Genomic DNA, 25,283 nt, shown 5'->3' with positions numbered 1-25,283 from the left:
GAAGGACTTCTACCCACACCATGAGAGCAGAAAGGAGGTAGGCAGGCCTACAGCAGGCATCTTCTCTACACCTAAGCTAATCTGCCAGTATTTATGTACTATGTATTCTAATTTCTTTTCTGTAATAGCAACTACAGGGGGTTGAATGTTGGCCCCCAAAAGACTGCATCTATATCAGAAACCTCATAGCCTCAGTGAGCTTATGTGCAAAAACAATGCAATAAGTAATGGCCCTGCCAGGAAGAAACTGGCTTGTCAATAAATAGCAAGTGAGTTCTGCTGAAGATGCCCGGCATGGTGATGTCTAACAGCCCTTTGATACTCACACCTCCCCAGGTGTGACGCACCCCACTTTGAACTTGGTGACTGTTATGTAAGGTGTTTGTGGAGACAAGTCAAAGCAGCGAGAAGATGCTCTGCTAGACAGCCGCCTGTCCCCACTCTTGTCTACCAGGCTGAGCAACAGCAGGTATAGTCGTTTGCCACTCGGAGCTTCCCTCTTTCCTGCGCAGAGGAGATGCAGGAAACGGGCAGACACGGCATGCTGCTGCTTGGCATCCCCTTGTTTTCTGGGAAATCATGCCACTGGCTGACTGAACCCATGAATGGACACCAAGTCATCCAGCGTGGCCTGCTCTGGCCACGTGCATTAGTTTTAGATGGTGCAGGGAACTAAGCCAGCTCTGCCACAGTGGTCCCAGGGTCTCCGAGAGACACTCTATCCCTGCAGCAGCCACTGCTTCCACAAAAGAACAAGACAGATGTGGCAGGGAAAAGTGAGGACAGAATGATGTACAAATGGGCTGTTTCATGGCACGGACTCCACAGTTTGTACTTATCTAAAGCACAAATGGCCCCTTTTGCTGAGGCCTGTCTCTAGGTCTTTCACTGGGGACATCCCAGAAGATACAGAGATCACAAACCCAGAGAGCCCTTCCAGCTTCCACATCCTATTTTACTTTTTTCTTCTGTAGCAGAGGGGTAACTTCATACACTAACTGGTAATTGTTTCAGTTAGGTAGCAAAGAAATCAGGGGTGGGTGATACTTGCTGCAATAGCTCCTTACACTTGACAGCACATTTTTAAAAAATGACAACAGGAACATGGTCAGCTTGAGACTGATACACAGAATGGGGCTGGAACCTAAAAATTTTGGTCAAATTCAGTGTGCATGCTCTGGGCATCCAGAGTGAGGATGCTCGGTGAGAAGTGGGCACTAATAGTCACTCGTTCGATAAATATTTAATAGCCCATAGCAGGTGCCGGGAGCTCAGCCAAGTAGAACAGAGACAAATAAGCAATTCTGTGCTGAGTGCTGATGAATGCCAGGAGAGAATGCGGCACGGGAGCACGCGCATGTGCTCTGGGCTGCGATCAAGTGAGAGAGCTCACCTTCCACGTGGCTGACTGGAAGGAGCTCTCTGTAAATCTGAACCTCACACCACTCTCCCTGGTGTGCGGGACTAGTCATACATAAATATACGGACAGCTCTGGGAAAGCAAGAGGCCCCTTGGTTCCCTCCTTACTAGTCAGCAAATGGGGCACCCATCTCACCTGGGCCTTCATGTTCACTAAGTGGAAATGACGATGTCTATCTCACAAGCTTGCTAATATATTACAGCACTTGAAATGGGTTGTGGGGCACAAAAATGCTCAATAGAGGTTGCCATTGATTGTAGGCAGGAGTGTGGTCACCACTGCCTTTTACAGGGCTCGTTACCTCCCAGGAAAGCCAAAAGATCTGCTGATGAGAACAGTGAATGTCAGAAGCAGGCAGGTACAGGGAGCACCAGCACGGCCACTGAGGTCTGTTTAGAGGATAGGCTGGGCTTCGACCTTGAAGGCGAGATGAGAAACACAATGAGGAAGGAGCCAGCATATATCCATGAATGGAGATGGGAAAGTCTCAGAACAATCTGGATAGCATAACTTATCCCACAGATGTTAAAATAGGCAGGCATATCTTATATGCATATACATTTAAGTCTATGAAACATGTATGCATAAAAGGTACCCAGAAAAGATGTGTGCTGAAATTTCCACAGCAAGGTCACTAGAAGAGAGACCTGTGTTCTGCCCTGTGAATTATTGCAGGTGTTATTAAATTATTTCTAAATATATTTTTATGCTGTGCTATTTGGAAAACTTTGAAAGCATGCTTGTTTTCTAAGGCGAAGTGTAGAGAAGGAAAGCTATGGGAACAGGAACAGTCAGAGCAGGCCTTAAGGGGACGCTTGGAAGGCAGAGGAGGGCAAGAGTCAGCCCTGCCCTGGCAGCTGCCAGATTAATTTTGAAACAAACCTAAGATAATATTTCCCACAGTAGCTGCTTCTCTGTACAAAGGTATATACGATATATCACAGCTCCAGATAATCTCCTTCCACATTTCAAAGTTAACCAATCTCCAGAAAAAAGTTACAAAGTGTAAGTACCACCATCACACTCTTTATGACTATAAATTCTATCTTTAAGTATTCATAAGTGTTTGCAATGAAGTTTTAAGTAAAAAAAGACATTGACACAGGTTTTATTACCAGACTACAGTTACTTAGGAGGCTAGGATAAGATAATCACATGTTCAAAGCTAGCCTAGGCTACATAGTGAGCTCAAGGCAAGCTAAGTTTTCTAAGTTTGCAGCTCGGTGCCAGAATACTTCCCTTTCCCTGGGCTGTCATTTTCAGAGAGAGAGAGAGAGAGAGAGAGAGAGAGAGAGAGAGAGAGAGAGAGAGAGAGAGAGAGAGAGAGAGAGAGACGCAGGCATACATGAGGGCATGGCAGGAAGCACTTTGTGACCTTGGCTCTCACAGGGTGGGGTAGTGGCCCACACTGGGCATGCATACTCATGCAGATAACAGTGATATTCCATAACAGCACAGCACAAATGAAGAAAACCATTTGAAAGAAAGAAAGAGAGAGAGGGAGGGAGGGAGGGAGGGAGGGAGGGAAGGAAGGAAGGAAGGAAGGAAGGAAGGAAGGAAGGAAGGAATGAATGAATGAATGAATAAGGGGAACTGGGATCTTTTTGAGTCTGTCAACATTTTATTTTATTTTATTTTTCAGTATTTGGGGGTGTTCCATCCAAGCTCTGGACAACAAAATCATCCCCATCAGAAACAGCAGTTCACAGACCTCACAGGACAACAGCTACGGTTTTCAGAGGCTGGCAGTAGACAGTATGGGAGTAGTGACCTCTTCCTGGAAAACACATCTGGGGGATCAAGGATTTCTGAACTAAATCAGGGATCCTTCCAGCAAGATGCATCCACTTTCAGGTATTCTCCTAGCCTTCTTGCCTCCTAGGGAAGAGGCAGAAACAGAAAAGGCACACCCTGGCTTGTGCAGGGTGGAAGCCAGAGGATCATACTCATGCAACACAAAGCAGAACATGGGCTTCAGGAAAGGAAGGTGTGAGTCCAGGGTGCATCAGTATGTATCCAAAGTTACAGCACTACTGAAACAGTTGTCTGGTGCAGGAGAATTGTCTATATTCTGTCAATCATGTTTTAAATAAATGCTGATTGGCCAGGCAGGAAGTACAGGCAGGAAAACCAGACAGGAAGTAGACATGATGCAATGAGAACAGGAGAATTCTGGGAAGGAGGAAGTTTATTCCTCCCACTCCTGCCCAGGCCACCGAAGCAGCAGGATGTGATCTGCCTCACTGAATAAGGTACTGAGCCACACGGCTAACAAAGATCGGAAAAATGGGTTAATCAAGATGTGAGAGGGGCCGTGCAGCAATGGCGTCATGGTGGGAGTTGAGGTTCTGGGAAATTGCAGAGGCCTGAAAAGAGCTCAGCGCAGGAAGCATCTGATTAATGAATGATTCACCATTTAGGACCTGGTTAGAGCCTGTGGATAATCCTATGAATTGAATTCATCTGTTTGTAGCTGAGATTCGCCACGCAAGTTTTTTCCTCTCTCGCCATTTCTGATAGCCCGTAGCTCACTGGGTGTGACTGCCAGCGCTGACTAGTATGCTGCGGCGGAAACCAACACGCCTGGAGCTCAAGCTCGATGACATTGATGAGTTTGAGAGCATTCGGAAGGACTTGGAGACACGCAAGAAACAGAAGGAAGATGTGGAAGGTGTAGGAACCAGTGATGGAGAAGGGGCCACTGGGCTTAGCAGTGACCCCAAAAGCCGGGAACAAATGATTAATGATCGAATTGGTTATAAACCCCAACCTAAGCCCAACAACCGCACATCTCAGTTTGGAAACTTCGAGTTTTAGAGATGAATTCTGCATGCCAGACCTCTGGAATGAAATAAAATGATGTCAGAGAATTTAGAGAATTAAGTGTGTAAAACCAAGGAGAATGTTTTCTGTCTCCTACAGAGAGGAATAATGTCTGCATGAAATTACTGCTGTTCAACTTTCCTGATAAGCTAGAAGCCAAATTCTGGCTTGTTTCTGGAAAGTTGAACTGTGGAAAATTTACCTGATTTTTGTTTTTAAAATTAAATATATTTTTGGAAAAATGCGAGACATCCCTAAAAGTAGTAGCAATGAAGTTCCCAGTTCTGAGAGGTAAATGCTGCCAGAGGTGATGTCATCCCTCCTTGTCTTTACAAAAGGACCCCGAACCCGCAGTTTATCCCCGAACTTTCACTTCACCCATTTATTCAGTATTTGGTGACTGCTGACCATCCTGCAAGCAACAGAGATTCCAGATGAGCGTGTTCATGCCTATAACCTAGCACTTGGAAGGCTGAGGTAGGAGTCTCATGAGTTGGAGGCTAGTCTGGGCAACAGAGTAAAATCTTGTCTCAGAATGTCTAAAACAAACCAAACCAAGACAAAGACTCCGACCCTCATGGAGATTGGATTCTAATGAACAAACAAAACGAAGAGTCAGATTCATTTACAGAAAGACTTTATACAGCGAGGGAAACACGGACATTTCCAACAGCACGGGACACTCTAATTCTTCTTCCTTTGGGATGCATCTGAGAATCTGTGCAGCAGGAACCCGTCTGATCTCTGGATACTTTTGCACCATGCCCCATTTTACCATAAAATTTAGGGACAGAAGTACTGGCTGTGGAAGCCAGAACATCTGGAATCAAGTTTCAAAGAGACTCATTAGCTGGGTTTTACCTAGGCTTTTGGATAGTTCCTGAGTGATATAAATAGGAAGGTAGAGATAAAAGGGAATTGTGTAGCTTCCTCTTCCTGCTCCACACTTTTTACAAAACCTTTATTTCAGTTTTATTGTTGACCCCTAAGTCCTGTTATCTGTTTTAAAAAAACAATAAAACCCAAGACACAGAAAAAAAAAAAAAGATGTGAGAGTTAGCCAGTGAGAGGCTAGAGCTAATGGGCCAATCAGCTTATAATTTATGGAGACCTATGTGTGATTTTCTTTGGGGCTAAACAGTTGTGGGGTACCGGGTGGCACAGAAACCACAACAAACAAACAGGACCCTCCATGTTACAGCTGTCCATTAACAGAAAACAAAGCTGTTACCAAGAAGGGTTTTATATTCCTTGCATGGCAAGATTTAGGGAGGGTCTTGCAAGCATATTCCCCGATGAGTTTTGTGTCAAAAACCTAATTTTTGTGCTAAGCCTCTATGTGGGATACACTTTTAAAAGCCTCTCAACAGCACTTTTCAGAATAATATGCATGACAGAAGACAGTTAAAACACACATGTCCAAGTGCAGAATTCAAAAGCCTCTTATAACCTGGATGTGCTGTTCAGAGCTACAAGGGGACCACAGAGAAGTTGGTGCTTAGAAATTTACCAACTGCCACCAAGCTGAAAAGTAAATTTATTATGAAGTTTCTGTCCTTAAACAGCATCAGCTCCATCATAAGGTCAGTCCCTCTGGAGATGGGACATTCTGATGTGACCCCGATTACAGACTGTGGGGCGGGTCCACCAGTCCTCTCATCTCTGCACTTTAATCAGCATTCTCTCACATCAGCTGGGACGATCAAAGATAGTCTATCCTACCTACCCAGACTATCTGGAGGGATAGAAGGCCACTTGTCTGGACAATGGAAAGCCCTAGTTAGTGGTGTTACCATAGCTACCACAAGTGTGTGTCACATTCACATGACACATGCTCCAGGCTGTGAGAAGAGGCTCATGCAGTCCACAGGGAAAAGGAGATGTAGACATGAAGTGAGAACTCAGAGTAAGAAACATTGCCACAATGGATGGAGCTAGAAAACATCATACTGAGTGAGGTAACCCAGACCCAGAAAGACAAATATCATATTTATTCACTCATAAGTGGTTTTTAAACATAAAGCAAAGAAAACCAGCCCACAAATCACAATTCCAGAGAACCTAGACAACAATGACGACCCTAAGAGAGACATACATGGATCTAATCTACCTGGGAAGTAGAAAAAAAAACAAGATCTCCTGAGTAAGTTGGGAGAGGGCTGAAGTACAGGGGAGAAGCAGGGAGGGGAGCAGAGAAAAATGTAGAACTCAATAAAAAAAATCAATAAAAAAGATATCCCCAAAGTTAAACAAAAGAAAGAAAGAAAGAAAGAAAGAAAGAAAGAAAGAAAGAAAGAAAGAAAGAAAGAAAGAAAGAAAGCCACACAGAGAGCCACAAGCATACTGGTCAGGGCCCAAGTTAGAGCACAGGCAGGGATGGGCAGGGAAGAGTCCACAGAGGAGTTAAGAGAAGCTCAGGAAACCCACACCCTCTTCACTGGGACACACACACACGACAGCACAGAAATCACAGGCGAGAAGAGGAAGGATGTATGGGTTTGCTGTTAAAAGTAGCAATTACTACTGCACCACAGTCTTGTAAAGGTTCACTAAGCAAGAGACAAAGAGGAGCAGGAGAATGGAACGGGAAGGGGCACAGGGGACTCATGTACAAGGGAGGGAACTGGTGGCAGAGACAAAGAGAAGTGAACATGGAGGGCAACACACACAGAAAGTGAAAAAAAGACAGAGACAGAGAGAGACGGCAGCAAGGAGAACAGGAACAGACATGGGAGGGAGGAGACAGGTGTGGATAGAGAGGGAGGAGACAGGTGTGGATAGAGGAGGAAGAGGGAGAATGCCTGGGGAGGGAGGAGAAGGAGAGAAGAGGTATGGCTAGAGAAAGGAAAGGAGGGGAGAGTATCACTCACAGACCTAAAAGCAACACAGAGAAGAGAGGGAGAGGAGGGGAGGGCAGAGAAGCAGGAGGGAGGGAGGAGAGGGAGAAGCACAAAAACCTGAGTGAACTTGCCACTGCCCAGTTAAAGGAGCCCAAGGCCTAGGCAATCAGTATTTAGAAAGACCTCAGGCAGGCTGCAAAGACACCCGGAGGCCAGGAGGGCCAGGGAATGAATGCCCATCCTGCCTTACCCTAGTGACCTGGGGCACACCTTGTGGTCTCATTTCCCTGGCCCTACACAGCCAAGTCATGCTCCTGAGGCATGGTGGCCTCTGAGGAGCCCCGTAGGGAAAGGCAGGAACTGGCACCATGAGGAATGTCAGCGCTTTCCCACTGTCTTTCTCAGAAAACAGCTGAGACTCCCTTCCTAGAAACTCTGTCCCTGGAGAAGGAGCTTCTGGGAAGGCTGCGTGTGGCCAGGCCTGTGGGGAGAACCTCTAGGAGCAAAGGCAACTGAGCTGCCTTTCGCCCAATGCTTTTAGGAAAATCTGCCTTCTCCAGGCTGATGCTTCCAACTCCAAGACAAAGCAATTGGTACGATCAAAACAATAACAAAAGTTAAAAAAAAAATTTAAAGTAAAAACTAAATAAGCAACAGTAACAAGGACAACAACAAAAACTTTTGTGTGCACAACGCACAGGAAGGAAGGTCATCAAGTGTTCAGCAGACAGTGGGACTTTGAGAGTCTCATCTCGGGGGACATGGCTCATCCGAGGCTGCTGTACCCCAGGAGCATGAACTGATGCGTGTGAACGGAAAGGGGGTACATGGTCCCAGGAATCAAGAGTCATGGTTTTGCACCTGGTGCCCTGGTCAGGGAAGAGAAGTTCTACCCTTCTAGATAATGACAATTACAGCTGCCCGGAACAGCACTCCATCAAGAAGCACAGCATGGACAGGGGAACGGGCCCAGGGAGAACCTGGACATCACCTCTTACAACAGTGACATTCACTCATTCGCACATTTGCCAAGTGCCTACTTTGGGGGACAAATCAATGATGAATTCATAGGAATCTCAGGATGGGAAGGGAGAGACATACAGAAACACTGAAGGGAAATCTGCCTATGTGTTGGCATCTGGAAAGCTCCCTGAAGAAGAAAGAGATAGACATGTGGAGTCAAAGCACAGGTGGCCTTCCAGTGAAAGGAGACAGCAGAAGCAGAGGCCCAGGTCTGAGGAGGAGGGTGGTGAGCATGACGGAAATGCAGGGGACCCTAAACCCTTTGCACGGAGGTACTACATCTGTAAAGGAGGGTGACTTTTCTAGGGACATTCACTAGGATTCGGGAGTCTACTGTATCCTGGCCTTTTACAGAGTGCTAGCCTCTGGATTTTCCAGAACCATCCTGCAGCAGCTAGAGGAAGGACTTCCCAGCACCCCACAACCTTGCACAGCAAGAGCTCTGGGCCTGTCTGAGCAAGCAGCTGCCAAATGGCCTTTTCATCTGGTCGCAGGATCTCACAAGGATGTCCTTCTACCACCGCTGCAAAAGCAAAAAGTAAAAACTTCAAAATCCTTCAGCAGGTTTGGCCAGCTAGACTATGAGATGCCCACCCCAGGGAGCACAAGTCTGTTCTTAAATAGATCAGTGGGTAAAGCTACATGGAAACATCTCTAAGATGCTTTGTCACGTGCGGAGAAGTGGAACACGGACCATTGCAGCAGACCACCAGTTGCTGAAATGTGCAAGGTTGTGCAGGGGGGTTGGAAAGGTGAACCCAACTGGAAACTTCCTGCTCATGGGTCAGAAAACAAGGGTGCCAGGCAGAGGGGAGGGTCTAGAGATTTCCCTTTCTCTACTTCTTAATGAATTCCTTATAAAATACCGACAGTGTGTGTGTGTAGTGTGTGTGTACACATGTACAATTCTCATTCAAGTACGTATGAGAGAGATCAGAACTCAGTATCAGGGATTTTCCTATGTATTTAAACCTGGAACTTATTGCTGGGCACCGTCTCTGTGTCCCCACAGCTAAGATTCCAGACACAAGCTGCCACATCAGCTTTTTATGTGGCTGTAGAGATCGAACCTCCTGCCTGCATATCAAGACTGTGAAATCGCCTGTAGTGTGTGGAAGCATTTGGTCGCTGGCTATTTGGGAGGCTGTGGGACTAGACGGAGTTTAGCAGGAGGAAGTAGGTGACTGGGTGGGGGTGGGAGCCTCTCTCCTTCCTGACCATCCATGCTACGTAAGCAGCCATTTCAAACTCACTCCCACAGTCACAAACCTCTCCTGTGCCACCATGATGGGTCATGTCCCCTTGACCTGTGAGCTAATAAAGCTTTGCTCCTTTTGGTTGCTTCATCCAAGTTCTTTTTAGATTTATTTTAATTTACATGAGTGTTTGCCTAAATGCTTGTAAGTGCACTATATGCATGTCTGGTGCCCTCAAAGATCAAAAGGCATCGGGTTCCCTGGACCTGGAGCTACAGATGTTTGTAGCCACCATGTGGGTGCTGGGAATATAATCTGGGTCCTCTGAGAGAACAAGTGCTGGTAACCACTGAGCGATCTCCCTAGCCCATTCCCTGGTGACATAAAAAGCAACTCATATGGTAAAATAAGACTTTTTGGACAAGTCTAAAAAGGTTGGCATTTTTAACTAATAAATAAAAGCCATTTTCTAAAGCCAGACTTGGCTCTGTCGCTTCGCACTGAGGACATTGGGGAAGCCATTCCACTTCTAGCCTGTTTCTTCTTCTGTTGGAAGAGGCGTACAACTGGTAACAGTGAGGTAGGGAGGGGATGAAAACGACACTCATGCTCAAAGGCAGCACATCACACGTAGACAGTGACAACCACTCAGTTGCTGCCAGCTTCACCATCTGTACAGGAGGCTAACGGCCTTCATCCTTCACATGAGAATGAGACAGAAGCTGCTCTCTGTACTAGCAGCCTCATCGACAGTGGACACCAAATGCTCTTCCAGCACTAAGGCCACCACCCAGGTTCAGATTGACCCTTGGCTAAAATGAGCCACTGCTCATTTCCTGTCGGCCATGTCCTCTCTGCAGTCAGCCCTGAAAGTCTGGAACACTCAGAGCCACAGAAGTAGGATCATCATGAAGACCTGCCCTGTTCACAGGAGACAGAGGTCAGCATCTCGGCATCTGGACTCACGACTCACTGCCTTTCCCTGGTCACAGGGCTACAAAGGCATCAACAGGAGGAGCCACTGACCTGAGGGCAAAGCAAGGTAACTGACCTAGGGGATAACAACAGATGGCTCTGCCATCACCAAGAGAGACAGCAGAGTTTGTGGGACTGCCGACAGGAAACAGTTCAACCAGAGCTACGCCATCAGTGAAATGAAACTGATCCCAAGTATCTAGACCCAGATGCTAGCTTAAGGAAAACAGAAACAGGAGGAGCGTGCCAAACAGCTCTACCTAGAGATGCTATCAAATCAACTCAAGGGTAAAAGTCCAAGACGGAAAGCCAGTGTTCTCTGTAAACTAACTGCAGGGGAAAGAGAGACAAACAAGGAAGGACCCAATAGACAGTCCCAAAGGCAGCATGGTGGATGAGGAAGGCTGACAAAAGAAGAAAGGGTTAACATTTTATTTCTAGTAGAGAGGATGACCAATCTCCAGAGACAAACTGCTAGGATGTCTGCACAACACTACTGAAATGTCGGCCTAAAATGGTTGGGATCATTTAGCGATATCTTACCATCACTGTTACGTTATGAGAAAGAAACCTAAGAGACAATAAATTACAATGTCTGAGCCTCATGTGTATCACAGATTTTAAAATTGAGACAGTTGGACATTTGGACACTAATATTTGCTGCAGTAAAGGATTTAGTGGAGGTAAGGAGTAAGAAGGGTATGACATTTGTATTTTTACTTTTAGACATATATAGTGATGTCCAAAGATTAACTAGTACTTAGTATTTGACTCCCATACACAAAAGAGGAAACAGGACATGGTAAATTGAAGTGGAACTGGCTACGGCTGGTGAAAGTTGAGCCTGGGGAAAGGACACTTAAGAGTGCATACCACTTACCTGCTGATCCTTGGAACACAGAGTTCTGCACAGAAATATTTTAAATAAAGATGATGTTATGATGTGCACGCATGGAAGGACCAGCATCCAAATTCCTACATCATAGCCCGCAATGATATGATACAGGAAACAAGTGAATGTCTAAAGGACATGACTGATGCTAGGCTGTGTTTCATCAGAAACAGAATGATGGGGCCAAGGAAATGACTCAATGAGCAGTTCTAAACCTGGGGTGCCTGTGGGAGATGAAATTACTACCTCCTATGGAATTCCAGAATTCCCAGCTTGGCCCCACAACAAACAATTACAAGAATATCAACAGAGTGGGTGGAAAGGCCTATAACTCAGCCTATACGGGATGCTCCTCAAACCAAACTACTGAACAAAGCCAAGCAAAAAGAAGCAACAAAGAGATCTATCTGTACCAGCAGACCACATGGGTACAAGACACAAAACCAACCCTGCTTCCTGACTGGAAATCTGTCCACATGGCAGATCACAGACATGCACTCTGGATGGACATGGCATGTGTCTTCTGCCCAGCACACGTGGACATGGAAAGGCTGGAGAGAGCATACTCTGCACGGTGCGAGGACGACCTCTTTCATTCCATGCCTGCACTTTCCTGCATCACTGACACCATCAGGAATGAACTGAAGCAGCAGTAAGACTGAGTCACAGAGGCCTGGTGCCCACAGTGAGGGCGGGCAGAGGCAGATGACAGGGCAAGGACCTGCCTGGTGGGGTGGGGAGCACTTACAGGACCTCGGAGGTCGATCAGCTCTTGCCTCATCTGGGACACCAGGGCTTCTTTGGCCACCAGGGCCCGGTGTAGACGCTCGTTGAACTCAATCAGCTCCCCATGCATCTCAGCCACCTGAAACAGACAGGAAGGACACTGTCAGGCTCAGGAGCAGCCCTTGTCCACACTGAGCTCCTGCTTCTCTGCAGCCTCCTTCCTGGCAAGATGCAGCAAGACATCAGCTGGAGACCAAAGTGTGGTGTGCCCAGCAGCAGGCAACCCTCTGTGAACTGGGTGAGTTTATGGTCCAAAGTAACAGTGCTGGACCGTCTCCAAACCTTAACAACACTTTTCTACCAAGGGTTGGTTTGTTTTGTATTCAGAGTTTTGATTGTCAAGAAAGTTTCTGCTGGGGCCGGAGGTGTAACTCAGTGGTAGAGTAGGTTCAACACTAGCAGTGCAAAGATAAATTAATAATTATGATGCCCCAGCTAGAGGTGCAATGGAATACATGCCATTCTACTCAGTGAGTCCTTGGTTTCAAGTGAGAAAAGGGAAACAGGTTCTTTCCTAACCACGGTGACACACACTCAGCAGCACCACTGAAACCATGGTGACACACACTCAGCAGCACCACTGTAACCATGGTGACACACACTCAGCAGCACCATTGTAACCATGGTGACACACACTCAGCAGCAACACTGTAACCATGGTGACACACACTCAGCAGCAACACTGTAACCATGGGACACACCCTCAGCAGCACCACTGTAACCACGGTGACACACCCTCAGCAGCACCACTGTAACCATGGTGACACACCCTCAGCAGCACCACTGTAACCATGGTGACACACACTCAGCAGCACCACTGTAACCATGGTGACACACACTCAGCAGCACCACTGTAACCATGGTGACACACACTCAGCAGCACCACTGTAACCATGGTGACACACACTCAGCAGCACCACTGTAACCATGGTGACACACACTCAGCAGCACCACTGTAACCATGGTGACACACACTCAGCAGCACCACTGTAACCATGGTGACACACACTCAGCAGCACCACTGTAACCATGGTGACACACCCTCAGCAGCACCACTGTAACCATGGTGACACACACTCAGCAGCACCACTGTAACCATGGTGACACACACTCAGCAGCACCACTGTAACCATGGTGACACACACTCAGCAGCACCACTGTAACCATGGTGACACACCCTCAGCAGCACCACTGTAACCACGGTGACACACACTCGGCAGCACGGTTGTAACCACCTTCACACACACACTCAGCAGCACGGCTGTAACCACGGTGACACACATTCAGCAGCACCACTGTAACCATGGTACACACCCTCAGCAGCACCACTGTAACCACGGTGACACACACTCAGCAGCACCGCTGTTGCAGCCACCACTGTCTCCACATCAGAACAAATCTTTTCCATGCTCTCTGTGAGCTTCTTGGCAAAAGCTCTGAGAGGCTTGTGTATTGGTCCCACCTTCCAGAGAGAGAACTAGCATTCAGGAGCTTCGAGGGCCTGCTCTAGGCTGTGAAGGAGGGAACATCAGAGTTCTGCTGCATGCTAGGATCCTACAACTACACCAGCCCGCACATGAGCTGGCCAAAACGCTATCCCTGAGCCCTGCAGGAAGACCCCTGTACACGCAGCCTCACCCAGCCTGGTTGCTGCCTCCTAACAGAGTCCTCCCATGCCCTGAACTCACATAGCATTTACTACCTGCTTAGATACATATAGTAACACCAGGCTATTTGACACAAGAATCCAACATGATATATAGAAGATACTGCCAGAGTACCAGAGGAGGGAAGGACACAGGCAGAAGCTTCCATGGAGGGCTGGGAGGACACTATCCTGAGTCTCACCTCAAGGAACAAAAGGAAGCCCCACCACTTATGACAAAGTAAAATATAAATTAGTCTTAAGTCCAAGGAGGTTTCTTGCCATTCTTTCTCCTCTCTTATGTGAGCTTCTTAGTAATGAGCATTCTTCCCTTCTTCAGAGAGAAAGGACGGCATTCTTTAACTAAGTCCGTTAAGGAGTTGAAATGCCAAGAGACACATGACTGTGCAGTCAGTGAGCCTTGCCAATCTCACCAAGGATATGAAACGTTAAGTCCAAATGGCACCAAAGAAAGCATTAATGAAGTGGTGGGCCACTGTGCCTTTCAGCATCCCTGTGCTTGCAGAAACCAAAGATCAGTTTTCCCCACTTATTCTTCACAAAACTTAAGTTATCTCATATTCAACACACACACACAGTATCACCAACAACACCTAAAGACCCTCCCCATGGAGGTCATGTGACCTTCCAGCCTTCCTCAAGACAAGCAGGAAGTCCACAGCTGCAGCCTTGGTGCTGATGGACCTCCTACGGTGCTCCCACAAAATGTGGGCTTCAAACAGGTGCTGCGGCCATTTCCTCCTGCAAGGAGGAGTTCCACGGTTTTGTTGGGTTTACTGTAGGAGTCAGCGCTACAACACTATTCCACAAATGCTTACAGTATCAAACCAGCAGGGCTCCAGGGTGTTCACTGTGAGCTGTCAAAACCCTGCCCCCATTTTGTGCCACAACAATGATTGACCAGACCTGACAAGGCTTGCCAATGGGACCAAGGAGACAACACTTGACTGGAATAATCTCACTGTGAAGCTAGGTCTTCATTGCTACCAGGCTGATTTCACTTTGAGTTTTCGAGAGCTTATTCCTACACACAAGCACTCAAACAGTTCACATTCTGTGTGGGCCATGTGAGCTCCCTGCTTCTCAAATAACTCTTCCCAAATAGTTAGAAACAACATCAGAACTCAGAGGACCTCAAAAGAGAGATGAGTCACAAACAGACCCCACTGTTACTAACAGTAGGCCATGAAATCACCATCTCCTGGACCTGTGGCTTGGGGATGGCACCTTCTTTACCACAGACTGGGCTTAAGAGAAGAGATGCCCTCCAACCCACTCCCCTCAAGCGGACACCATGTCCCTCTCATAGACACATCACATTCTCACCTGCTCTCTGAGACACCCAATGTCCAGCCCCACGATAAAATCCACACTCTCTCCCTCACTCCCCTTCTCATTCTCGCTCCTTGTAACATGGCTGGGCCTGACAGTCATGCTGAGCTGTAGAAGTCACCCTGTAGACAGACAGAGGGGCCTATGCACCTGAGGCCAAGCATTGCAAAACTGAGATGCAGACGCTCAGCTATTTGGCCACAGTGAAGAAGTGAGGTGATGCCAGCTCACAGAATGGCAGTAGGACTGAGGCAGGGTAAACACCCAGTGAGACCCTTTGCATGACAGGCCAAGAGACATGGAGTAGGGGCCAGAGAAGAAGGCCCGGAGAAGTTAAATGGGAGAATGCCACAGAAGGAACTGGAACACACTCTGGAGGCTAAAGGCTGCTCAAAGCGAGACTGCCATATTGTTAACTGGCTGCTGGCATCATGGTAAGTGCTGAGGTAGGATGGCAGGAGGAACACATAACTGTCTCCTTTGATGTTTGGCCAGATGAATCATGGTTGTGTTTTGAAGGAAAGACGAGAGCTTCCTGGAAGATGATACTTTCAGAGCGTCAGCAAGCTGAGTGTTTCCTTCAAGCTAGAGAATCAGGACAACGACCTTCAAATATAATGGATCTGGGGTATGAGAGAGCTTTTAAATTTGTGAGGATCCCAGAGTTACCATAATTGCCTTCCAAATCACAAAGGGTTATAAATGTAATAAAAATGCCTCTGGCATTTCCTTTCATACTAGAATGTTCTCTATCTAGTCCCATTCAAGTAAATCATGCTTGCCCTCCTTCAGGTGACAAAAGAGGCCTCTTGATTAAGAAAGGACAACACAAGCCCCAAATTTCAGTAGCAACTGAAGCTCTTCTCATAAGAAACGAGAGCATAGGCTCAGATGTCTCGAGATCTATCTATGAAGTGGTATTTGCACTGCCTTCTGGGTCTGTCTGTCGTAGCTGTTGGGAGAGCCCTTGATTTCTCCATGAAGAGTGCATGACACCTGCCTACTTAAAAACCCAGCCAATACTAGCTACCCTATTGTATGCATACACACAGCTTCTTAGAGACTACAGGAGTCCAGTGGGCCTTCCAACAGGGTGCAACCATTCATGATAGATAAGCTGTCAGGGTCAGTCGAGGCAGAGCAGAGACATGAACCCACATTTTGGCAGCCTTAGCAGTAATCTGTGTCCAAATATCTGCAGTGTAGTCAGAAGCCAGTCTCTTTTGTGGTAAGGAGGGTAGGTTTTTCCTGCATGGACCCAGCTGATCATAGTTACCTGGTAGGTACCATTCTGAGAAATGCAGATTTATGACCTCTAAAATCCCATTTGAAATGGGGGGACCTAGCATGAGCTTTACAGTTTACCTGACAAACTGAGGCCTCTGAAACACAGGTGTCAATAACTGTCATTACCCTGTCAGAACTGCTGCCACCAAGTCCCCAGTTTTGACCCTCACACTTCATGATACAGCCATGCAGGTAATCACAAGTCAGCCTCATGAAAAGGTGACAAGCAGTCTCTCTTTTCAGCCCAGAGGACACCAATTCCTGCCAGTGAACAATGTCCAGGAACCCAGAAACAATATTAAAACAGCAGTTAATGCTGATTATCTTCCTCATGGTTTCTGGAAGAAAAAAGAAATCAAGAGAAAGACAGCAACCAGGATACAGCCCTGCTCTGAGTTCAGGGCCATTGCCTCAAAAGAATGCAAGATGTTCTATGCAGCCACAATAGGCACAGGACCATCTTCCCAAACTGCTGGTACAACCCAAAGCATGGCAGATTCCAATTCCCACAGCTCCAATCTAGAGCCACCTGTCCCCTCCTAGCTGTGACCTTGGGCAGTTTACTTTCTCCTCATTAGGGTTAAGTTTCTCGTCTGTAAAACGTGAAATAACACAAACTTCAGAAGGCCTGAAAGGTGTTACTCAGTTAATGTTCCAGAAAGCTACAGGGCATGGGGGAGGCTTCCTAACTGCTGGCTGTTGCCACCATCAGACAGACATCCAGCAGTGTCATACAGCAGTACGCTGGCTCTGTAGAACCAATGCCCTCAATCTCTCAGGTCTGCTCTTCACCTCCACCCACTGCCAAACCATGCTTCAACCTGGACAAGCACCATAGCACCCTCTGACCCCAAGCCCCCAGCTGAAGCATGGTGCTTAAACAGAGCCTGAAAGATGCTTAATATATATTCTGTGGAGCCTTTAATCTTTAGGATGAGCTAAATGTCATGAATGAGCTTTGATGTGGGCTTCCCCTCTGTATGCTGTGACTATCATTGGTTAATAAAGGAACTGCTTTGGGCCTATAGCAGAGCTATAGGGGAACAGAGCTAGGTGTGGGGGCGGGGCAACTAAACTGAATGCTGGGAGAAGGAAGGCTAAGTCAGAAAGAAGCCATGTAGCCCTGCCAGAGACAGACACACCGGAACTTTAGCTGGTAAGCCACAGCCATGCGGCAATACACAGATTAACAGAAATGGGTTAAATTAATATGTAAGAGTTACCCAATAAGAAGCTAGAGCTAATGGGCCAAGCAGTGATTTAATTTACACAGTTTCTGTGTGATTATCTCAGGGCTAAGCGGCCAGGAACTAACATGTCAGCCACTGAGTGGATGAGCCAGTTAAAGGACGGCATGGTAGCCGGGGAGTGGTGGCGCACACCTTTAATCCCAGCACTCGGGAGGCAGAGGCAGGCGGATCTCTATGAGTTCGAGACCAGCCTGGTCTACAAGAGCTAGTTCCAGGACAGGCTCCAAAACCACAGAGAAACCCTGTCTCGAAAAACCAAAAAAAAAAAAAAAGGAAAGAAAGAACATCATGGTGCTGGACCTGGCTGAGGCAGATACCCAGAGAGCATTTACAATCTGATGGCAGTCCTGCCTCTCCCCTCCTCCGCCGCCGCCGCCACTGCTTCTCAGGCTGGAAAAGGCTTTCTGTGCTGGGAAGGAGGTGAGGCCCCACAGAGCTGCCAACCATCCCAGGATCCTTAGAAATCAATAGCTGCCCTTTGTGAGCAAGCCTAGAACAGTTGGCAGCGCTTTCGAAAGAGAGTCCCGACAAGGCTTTTAAAGTAATTCTTGACCCATTTTCACAGGACTGGCTGAATGTGGTGTTTTATGCTTGTAATGGGTTCTAATTACCACTATTGTGTGGAACCAGGTAAAGTGTGTGCTGAATTAATAGAGGGGTGCCCCCTTTCCCTCCACTGGCCCTCCTGTAACTGTTCCAGTGAGAATACACTTTGCAAGGGCTTAGAGTCATCAGAAGCAATCATAAGTAAGACCCATGTGGCTGGGCGACCACTGTGTTCTGTATCAGGGCTGAGAACAGACCAGGAGGTGCACTGTCTACTTTGTGTGATGCTACCCAGCCCTACTCGTGTATCCTATGGGAGCTTTGTGTGACACAATCATGGTCTTGGTGTCTGCTATTGCAGCAATCCCTTTATGGCCAGAGACGTCGGTTCTCTGTCCTGTAAAACAGGAGCAGCACTAGCACCCGGTATAATGTCTGAGACCTCAGAACCCAGGCGCCAGGGACTGCTACCTAAGAATTTCTTATGCTCACAATAGCCTCTGTTGAGCCTGTCACGTTCAACATAGAGTGAATGCTACAAAACCAGCAGCTTTTATTACTGAGGGGTCACTTAGGAGAGGATGGATGGATAGACGAATGGACAGATGGACAGATGGGTGGATGGGTGGGCCGGTGGGTAGATAAAACTTAGAAACAAACTGCAATTTGAGTAGAGCTTTGCTAAATGGGGAAGGCTGCAGAGGGATGCATAGATGACGGGGAATGCAGGGCCCTTCTCACCTGGTTGGCAGCAACCCTCACCTTAACTGGAACGTACCCTACTCTTCTTCCCACTTGCCGCCTCATTGCTTCAGTATCAGCCCAGAGAAATTAACAGGATACTATTGAAGGTCTTCTAAACTTTGAATCATGGAGATGTTTCCAGTCCCCTCCAGCCCAAGGCTGAGCCCATCCTCACCCCTGTTACTCTGAGGCCAACTGCTGATGCCATTTCATCACATTTGTCAATGCTGTCTAAAGACTTTAAGCGGAGGAGGGAACTGAACATCCAGGGTGGGCTTTAGGAAGCAGCCACGCTGTTCTCTCTTTGGCATCTACATTCTAGATTCATTTTAACAGGTGTGGGAACAAGTTCACAGAGGCAGACCCAGAACATCTTCACATCCGCCCTCTTGAAGGGTAATGTGCTCCATCCTGAGACCATCTCATCATTCACATATTCAGCTACAAATTCATGAGTCTTCATTCAAAACACATCCACTAAGTCAATGTATGCTAACTGTTGGTCTGGGTATCAGATGATCAGAACCTAACTTGAAATACTGGCATACAATGTGGCCAAGGGCACGGCAGAAGCTCTGAGGCCTCTGGAAGCACTGAAAAGAGGTACCCACCTTTATGGATTCATGGGAAGGGTCCAAGGGAAGTGACAATAAGCTGAGGTTTGAGAGCAGAACAATGGCTGCCCTATAGACATAGATTTAAAACTCCACGGCACTCCCCAGCATGCCTCCTACCCACTCCCATCCCATCAGGCATGGTTTTAAGCCAGGTAAAGGATGACTTCACAGCAGCCAGACCCAAGGGCAGCTGATTATTTTTCAGGGAATGAGTTGCCAGGCCTGCATGTTACATAAGATGCTCCTGGGTTCCAAGGCTTCTCCAGAAAACATTTCACCCTTGAGTGCTGCTTCCACATTAATTTTGCAGGATGCTGGAAAGCTCTGGCTCTTTATAAAAAGAAGCAAACTTTAAATTATGTGGCTCTTTGTCAGATTAGACAGTCTTCCAGAAATCAGCAAAGGCTGCTGTGCATTTTCAATCATATTCCTTTGGAAGGAATAACAGAGGCCTCCTGAATATTTCAACCATGGCTCAATAAATTAGGTCTAAGTTTCAAAGGAGGGACAGCAAATGAAAAACATTAACTTTTATGAACATCAAAACTGCTTTTCTCTCTTGAGATTCCCATTCTCATACTAAACAATGCTCACGTAAACCTGACAGGAACCCACTAAGGGGAACAAGGCCTCACCCCTGCAGGGGAGGGGCAGGTCTATTTGTGTATGGTGTCATTTGTGAATACAAGCACCGGTATGTAAGAGCAGGGGTGCACACCACACTTGAGTATAAGCCGTGGCATGGGACACTGCCTCAGAGATTACCTGGGAGCTGGAAGACTATCTGACAGTCACATGCTGCGTGCCTGACGGCACCATGTGCACAGTTACATGGCAGAGCTGTTGTTAGCTCACACTGAACTAAAGCTCCAGAGACAGGAGCACAGTTCCCCTTCTACAGCTCTAGTGCAGGCAACAGCCACATTTCTCAGTTCCTCAGGCTCCATGATCCTCACATGGGAAAGACGAGATGGGATGGTTTCACAATGAGACAACATGGGTTTAAAGGCAGATGCCCGGGTCTGAATCTGGGACCATGTGCAGACGGCGTCCTATACCCAAGAGCAGCTGTTATGTGTGTGGACTCAAGGCAGTCAATGAATATGCACAGTGTTGGAACATGGTCCAAGAATAGTCGGAGAGCTTGTAAGAACAAGAGTCTTGTGACCTCAGCTTCTTCAGAACACAGAACTGTTCTTGGAATGTGTTTTCATGCTTCTCCCAGATAGGAGGGGGTCCATTTCAGCTGTTGTTATCTAATGCCTCTATAGAAAAACGTGCTTTTGTCATGTGCATTCTGTCCTTGTACACTTCACTCAGGTGACTCTTCCTTACCCTCAGAGGACACACTGTCTGATGCTCTGAATAGAACGGCCATTGCATGCGCCTTTAGTCCACCCTATTTTCAGGTTCCCTTCTCCCAGGCCCAACTGCCAGTTAAAGTGGTAAACAAGCTCCGCCACAAACCACTCCCCTGAAGTCGGCTATGAGGGAAGAGAGCGGGGACCCTCCCGGAAGGAGGTTAAGTGAGCATAGGGGCCAGAAACCAGGGAAGGCTGTGCCTTATGGTGAGCTTGCACATTATTTTTAAAGAAGGATCACAAGTATGATTCCTGATTCCCAGAAGGACCTTTAGAGGATGAAGTGAAGACCAAGTCCAAAAGAATATTGAAAGGCTTAAAAACAAGCAGGAAAGATCTCCGACCCACTCTGGTCACTTAGTTATTAATTCGCATTGTCATTAAAATGCTTAAGGAAGAGTCTAAGTAGGATTTTAATTATGAGGAAGATATGGCTAATTTCTTGCATGAATATAAACTGGATGATCAAACCTTAAAATGGGTAAAAGAGGCAAAAAGGATGCACACACGCGCGTGCACACATATACACAGTTGAGGAAAAAGTTGATGATGGTTCCCTTAGCTTCCTTACTGGAGCCCCTTTAAATATGTATCCTCCATTGCCTGAAAATGACCCTGGAGTATGAGGTGATGAATTTGATAATCAATATAATCTTGAATTCTCTCCAGTTATGATGAGGACTTAGGAGAACCTATAAAAAGCTAACTTTACAACCTAGACAAACTAGGGCACAGCAGGGAAATGGATTCGTTTAGCAATTCCTTCCTCTCATGAGCTGTGCTTGGTATTTCCAGTGCAATTTCAACAAAATCAAAATGTTTATATGCACTAACCAACCCATTTAAGACTCTAGAAAGGGAAGCGACATTGGATAGCCCTTGCATATGATCTTGAGAGGCAAGAAAAGAACTACAGCTATTTGAAGCCAGACTAAAAGAAGCATTTGTGTATCATGTGGATCCTTCACAGCCTTTACAGGTACTTATTTTCCCCACGAAATTGTCTCCTACAGTATCACGGCACAGGAGGATAAACCTTTGAAATAGATTTATTTATAACATAAGGGTTACAAAATGTTGTTTACCTTAGTCTTCTTGCTCAATTAGTAAATCAGGGGAGAACCTGATGTCAACAGTTATATGGATCTGATCCTTGCTATATTCTATTAACTACCCTTAACTAATTTTAGTTTTAGAATGTTAGAGAACTCTATGAACTCTCAAATTCCACTCACAGATTACTATGGAAGGGTAGGAAATCATTATCCAACTGTTACGTTATGGGATTTTCTCATACAAACTGAATTTGTGATTACAGAAATTGTCCAACCTTCTCCCGTTCCACAGGCAGATTTTACTGATGGCTCAACCAAGAGTATAGGAGGGACTCACAGTCCAGTTATTCACCAGTCTATGCTGGCTCAACCAAGGGTACAGGAGGGACTTGCAGTCCATCTATTCACCAGTCTGTGCTGGCTCAACCAAGGGCATAGGAGGGACTCGCAGTCCAGTTACTCATCTGTCTATTAACACTTCTGCTTCCTCAGCTGAACAGGTGGAGCTGGCTGTTTTGATTCCTCTATTACAGTTAATTCATAAACCCTTAAATATCATTTCAGATTCTGCTTATGTTGCAAAGGATTATTTCCAGCAAGACTCATATGTGCATATTCTAACATCTCTGGTTTTATTGCAGATAGAAAGAAGCAAGCTGATACATTAACCTGCCATATTTTAACTTCTCCAGAAGAAAACTGGAAGGGGTATGCATCTGCCATTGCAGATGGGCCCACTGAAGCAGTATGTATTCCTTTATGGCTCCTCCAGCCCAGGGCCATAAAGGATAATGGCAGAGGGTGAGGAGACTGCAAAAATCACCAGAAAGATAGAAAACCTCCAAATAAAGGACAAAAGAATGTGAACCATATCACCAGAAGTCAAATCTGCCAAGTTCAGACTCTGTGCACCAAGGGAGAGGTTACTCTACTCTGTGTTTATGAATGGACCTTGGGACTATAAAGATTCATCCATCCATCTGGAGAATGAATTAATTACTTTTCCTTGGGATTTAAATCACTTCCTATTTATACAGGACATCACAACATTTGTATTCCTATTAAAGCCAAATATGAACTTATGTTCTATAAGATACCAAAACTACTAATCATGGGTCACTTTTCAAGCTATTCTCTAAATTTCTCTGATCAATAAAATAATGTAAACAGTAGTACTGAACATAGTTTGAATCCCTGTTCTTGGTGACAGAGTACTACATGCAAGGCTTTCTAATATAATTTGCTTGTTTATAGGATAGTCATGCATCAAATGAAAACTAGATTTATCTGCATCTCAAATCAAAACAACTATGGATATCCTGCTATTAAAAAAATAAAAAATGAGGAGCTGTCAGAACATGGTCCAAGAATAGAGTCTGTGTGAAGAGATTTGGGTGCTTGTAAGAAAACTCCAAGAAAGCAAGACAAGAGCCTTATGCCCTCAGTTTCTTCAAAAGCACAGATTTGTTCTTCAGCTGTGCTTCTATGTCCCTCCTGAATCTAGCAGATAAGAGTGAGTTTGCCTCCAATTATTCATTACAACTGGTTACTGTTATTTGCTTATCTGCCTCCGTGAAAACATGTCATTGCATTGTGCAACTTGACTTGTGACTGTACATTTCACTCAGGTGATTCTTCTTAACCCTCAGAGGACCAACTGTCTAATGCATGAGACTTTAGTCCACCTTGGTTTTGGCTCCATTCTCCCAGGTTCTACTGCCTTTAGAGCAGGAAACAAAACCACAAAAACGGAATTGACCTAGAAGCATTATTTAAATGCTAAATATAGACGATCAACAGAACTCCAAAGCTGCTTCAACCATGGGCGATCTATACCCAGTGATGATCTACCCACAGTGATGATCTATCCACAGTGATGATCTGCCCCCAGTGATGATCTGTGCCCAGTGATGATCTGCGCCCAGTGATGATCTGTGCCCAGTGATGATCTATACCCAGTGATGATCTGTGCCCAGTGATGATCTACCCCCAGTGATGATCTACCTCCAGTGATGATCTACCCCCAGTGATGATCTACCCCCAGTGATGATCTATACCCAGTGATGATCTACCCCCAGTGATGATCTATACCCAGTGATGATCTACCCCCAGTGATGATCTACACCCAGGGAATGATATACATTCAGTTGATGTGGGGTTCCCCTCTGTATGCTATGAATATGTTTTATTACCACTGGTTAATAAAGAAGCTGCTCTGGGCCTATCACAGAGCAGAATAGAGCAAGGCAGAAAATCCAAACAGAAATATAGAGAAGAAAAGAAGGCAGAGTCAAGGAGATACCATGTAGCTGCCAAAGGAGACAGACATGCCCTGGAACCTTGCTTGTAAACCACGAGCCTTGTGGAAATATACAGAATAATAGATGTGGGTTAATTTAAGATGTAAGAGCTAGCTAGAAATAAACTTAAGCTATCAACCAAACAGTATGGCAATTAATATAGTTTTGTGTGGTTATTTTGGGTCTGGGCAGCCAGGAACGAACAAGCAGTCTCTGCCTACACCAGTGATGATCTACACCCATGGAAAGATCTATACCTAGGGAATGATCTGCACCCAGTGGATGATCTACAACTAGTGATGATGTAAACCCACGGAAAGATCCTCATCTAGTGGATGATATATACCAATCGATGATCTACACCCTGGGAATGATCTATACCCAGTGATGATCTATACCCAATGGAAGCACCTTTTCTTTTCAAGAAATAAAAGGAGAAATATCAGCTGGGCTACAGGCCAGAAAATACATTACCATAGTCAGCTGGCCAGTCCTGTGCCTGTGCCTGATGCTGCTTGCTGTCCCAACTCCCAGCCATCTGGATCACGAACTCTCAGCTCAGTCTGGCTTAGGCAGCTGCTAGTGTCAAGGCTGAAGGTTCTCTTCCCACCTTCCCAGAGAATAGCTCTAGTTACACATTGTTAGCTGTTTCTACAGGTCTGTCTCCCAGGAGGCAGGGCCTAGTGCAGGCCAGAGCTGGGGGTATGTTCAACACTGTGTCCATGGCACACACAAGCAGCACCTGGCACCATCAGTGCTCAGAACTCACTCACTGACAATGAAGAATCCAGGTAGCATGGGCAGCATGAAAATATCAAAACAGAGAAAACTGACTGGGCTACTGCCCCTCAGCCCTGTCTGTCCAGGATGCTCTGGTACACAAAACATAGAGCATTGTACATTTTTTCTATTGGGTCACAGCAAACTTACTTGGGGAAATCTTTTTTTTTTTTTTTTTTTTGGTTTTTCGAGACAGGGTTTCTCTATGGTTTTGGAGCCTGTCCTGGAACTAGCTCCTGTAGACCAGGCTGGTCTCGAACTCACAGAGATCCATCTGCCTCTGCCTCCCGAGTGCTGGGATTAAAGGCGTGCGCCACCACCGCCCGGCTAAAGATTTATTTATTTATTTATTTATTTATTTATTTATTTATTATACAGTATTCTGTCTG

The 25,283-nt window shown here is 46.2% G+C and overlaps 2 protein-coding genes across 4 annotated transcripts in view; one reads left to right on the top strand and one right to left on the bottom strand.

The window, feature by feature from the left end:
- Window positions 1–25,283, bottom strand: part of LOC126497976 (sorting nexin-29) — a 356,924-nt gene that overhangs the window by 122,027 nt on the left and 209,614 nt on the right. For all 3 annotated transcript variants that reach the window (XM_050136295.1, XM_050136287.1, XM_050136280.1), the window contains exon 10: window positions 11,919–12,035. In XM_050136295.1, coding sequence (XP_049992252.1) covers window positions 11,919–12,035 — 117 coding nt within the window. The remainder of the gene's footprint in view (window positions 1–11,918; window positions 12,036–25,283) is intronic.
- LOC126498035 (anaphase-promoting complex subunit CDC26) lies at window positions 3,737–4,300 on the top strand. The gene has a single exon (XM_050136366.1). The coding sequence runs from the start codon at window positions 3,981–3,983 to the stop codon at window positions 4,236–4,238; it is 258 nt and encodes an 85-aa protein (XP_049992323.1). The 5' UTR covers window positions 3,737–3,980; the 3' UTR covers window positions 4,239–4,300.

The sequence above is a fragment of the Alexandromys fortis genome, unplaced genomic scaffold, assembly GCF_014885135.2.
Source record: "Alexandromys fortis isolate MF-2015 unplaced genomic scaffold, M_Fortis_MF-2015_v1.1 scaffold_29, whole genome shotgun sequence".
Classification (NCBI taxonomy): domain Eukaryota; kingdom Metazoa; phylum Chordata; class Mammalia; order Rodentia; family Cricetidae; genus Alexandromys; species Alexandromys fortis.
This window is presented reverse-complemented; position numbering and strand designations above follow the sequence as displayed.

Bases quoted from the DNA above. Each gene is read 5' to 3' on its own strand.
- LOC126498035 (XM_050136366.1), top strand. From the start codon at position 3,981: ATGCTGCGGCGGAAACCAACACGCCTGGAGCTCAAGCTCGATGACATT.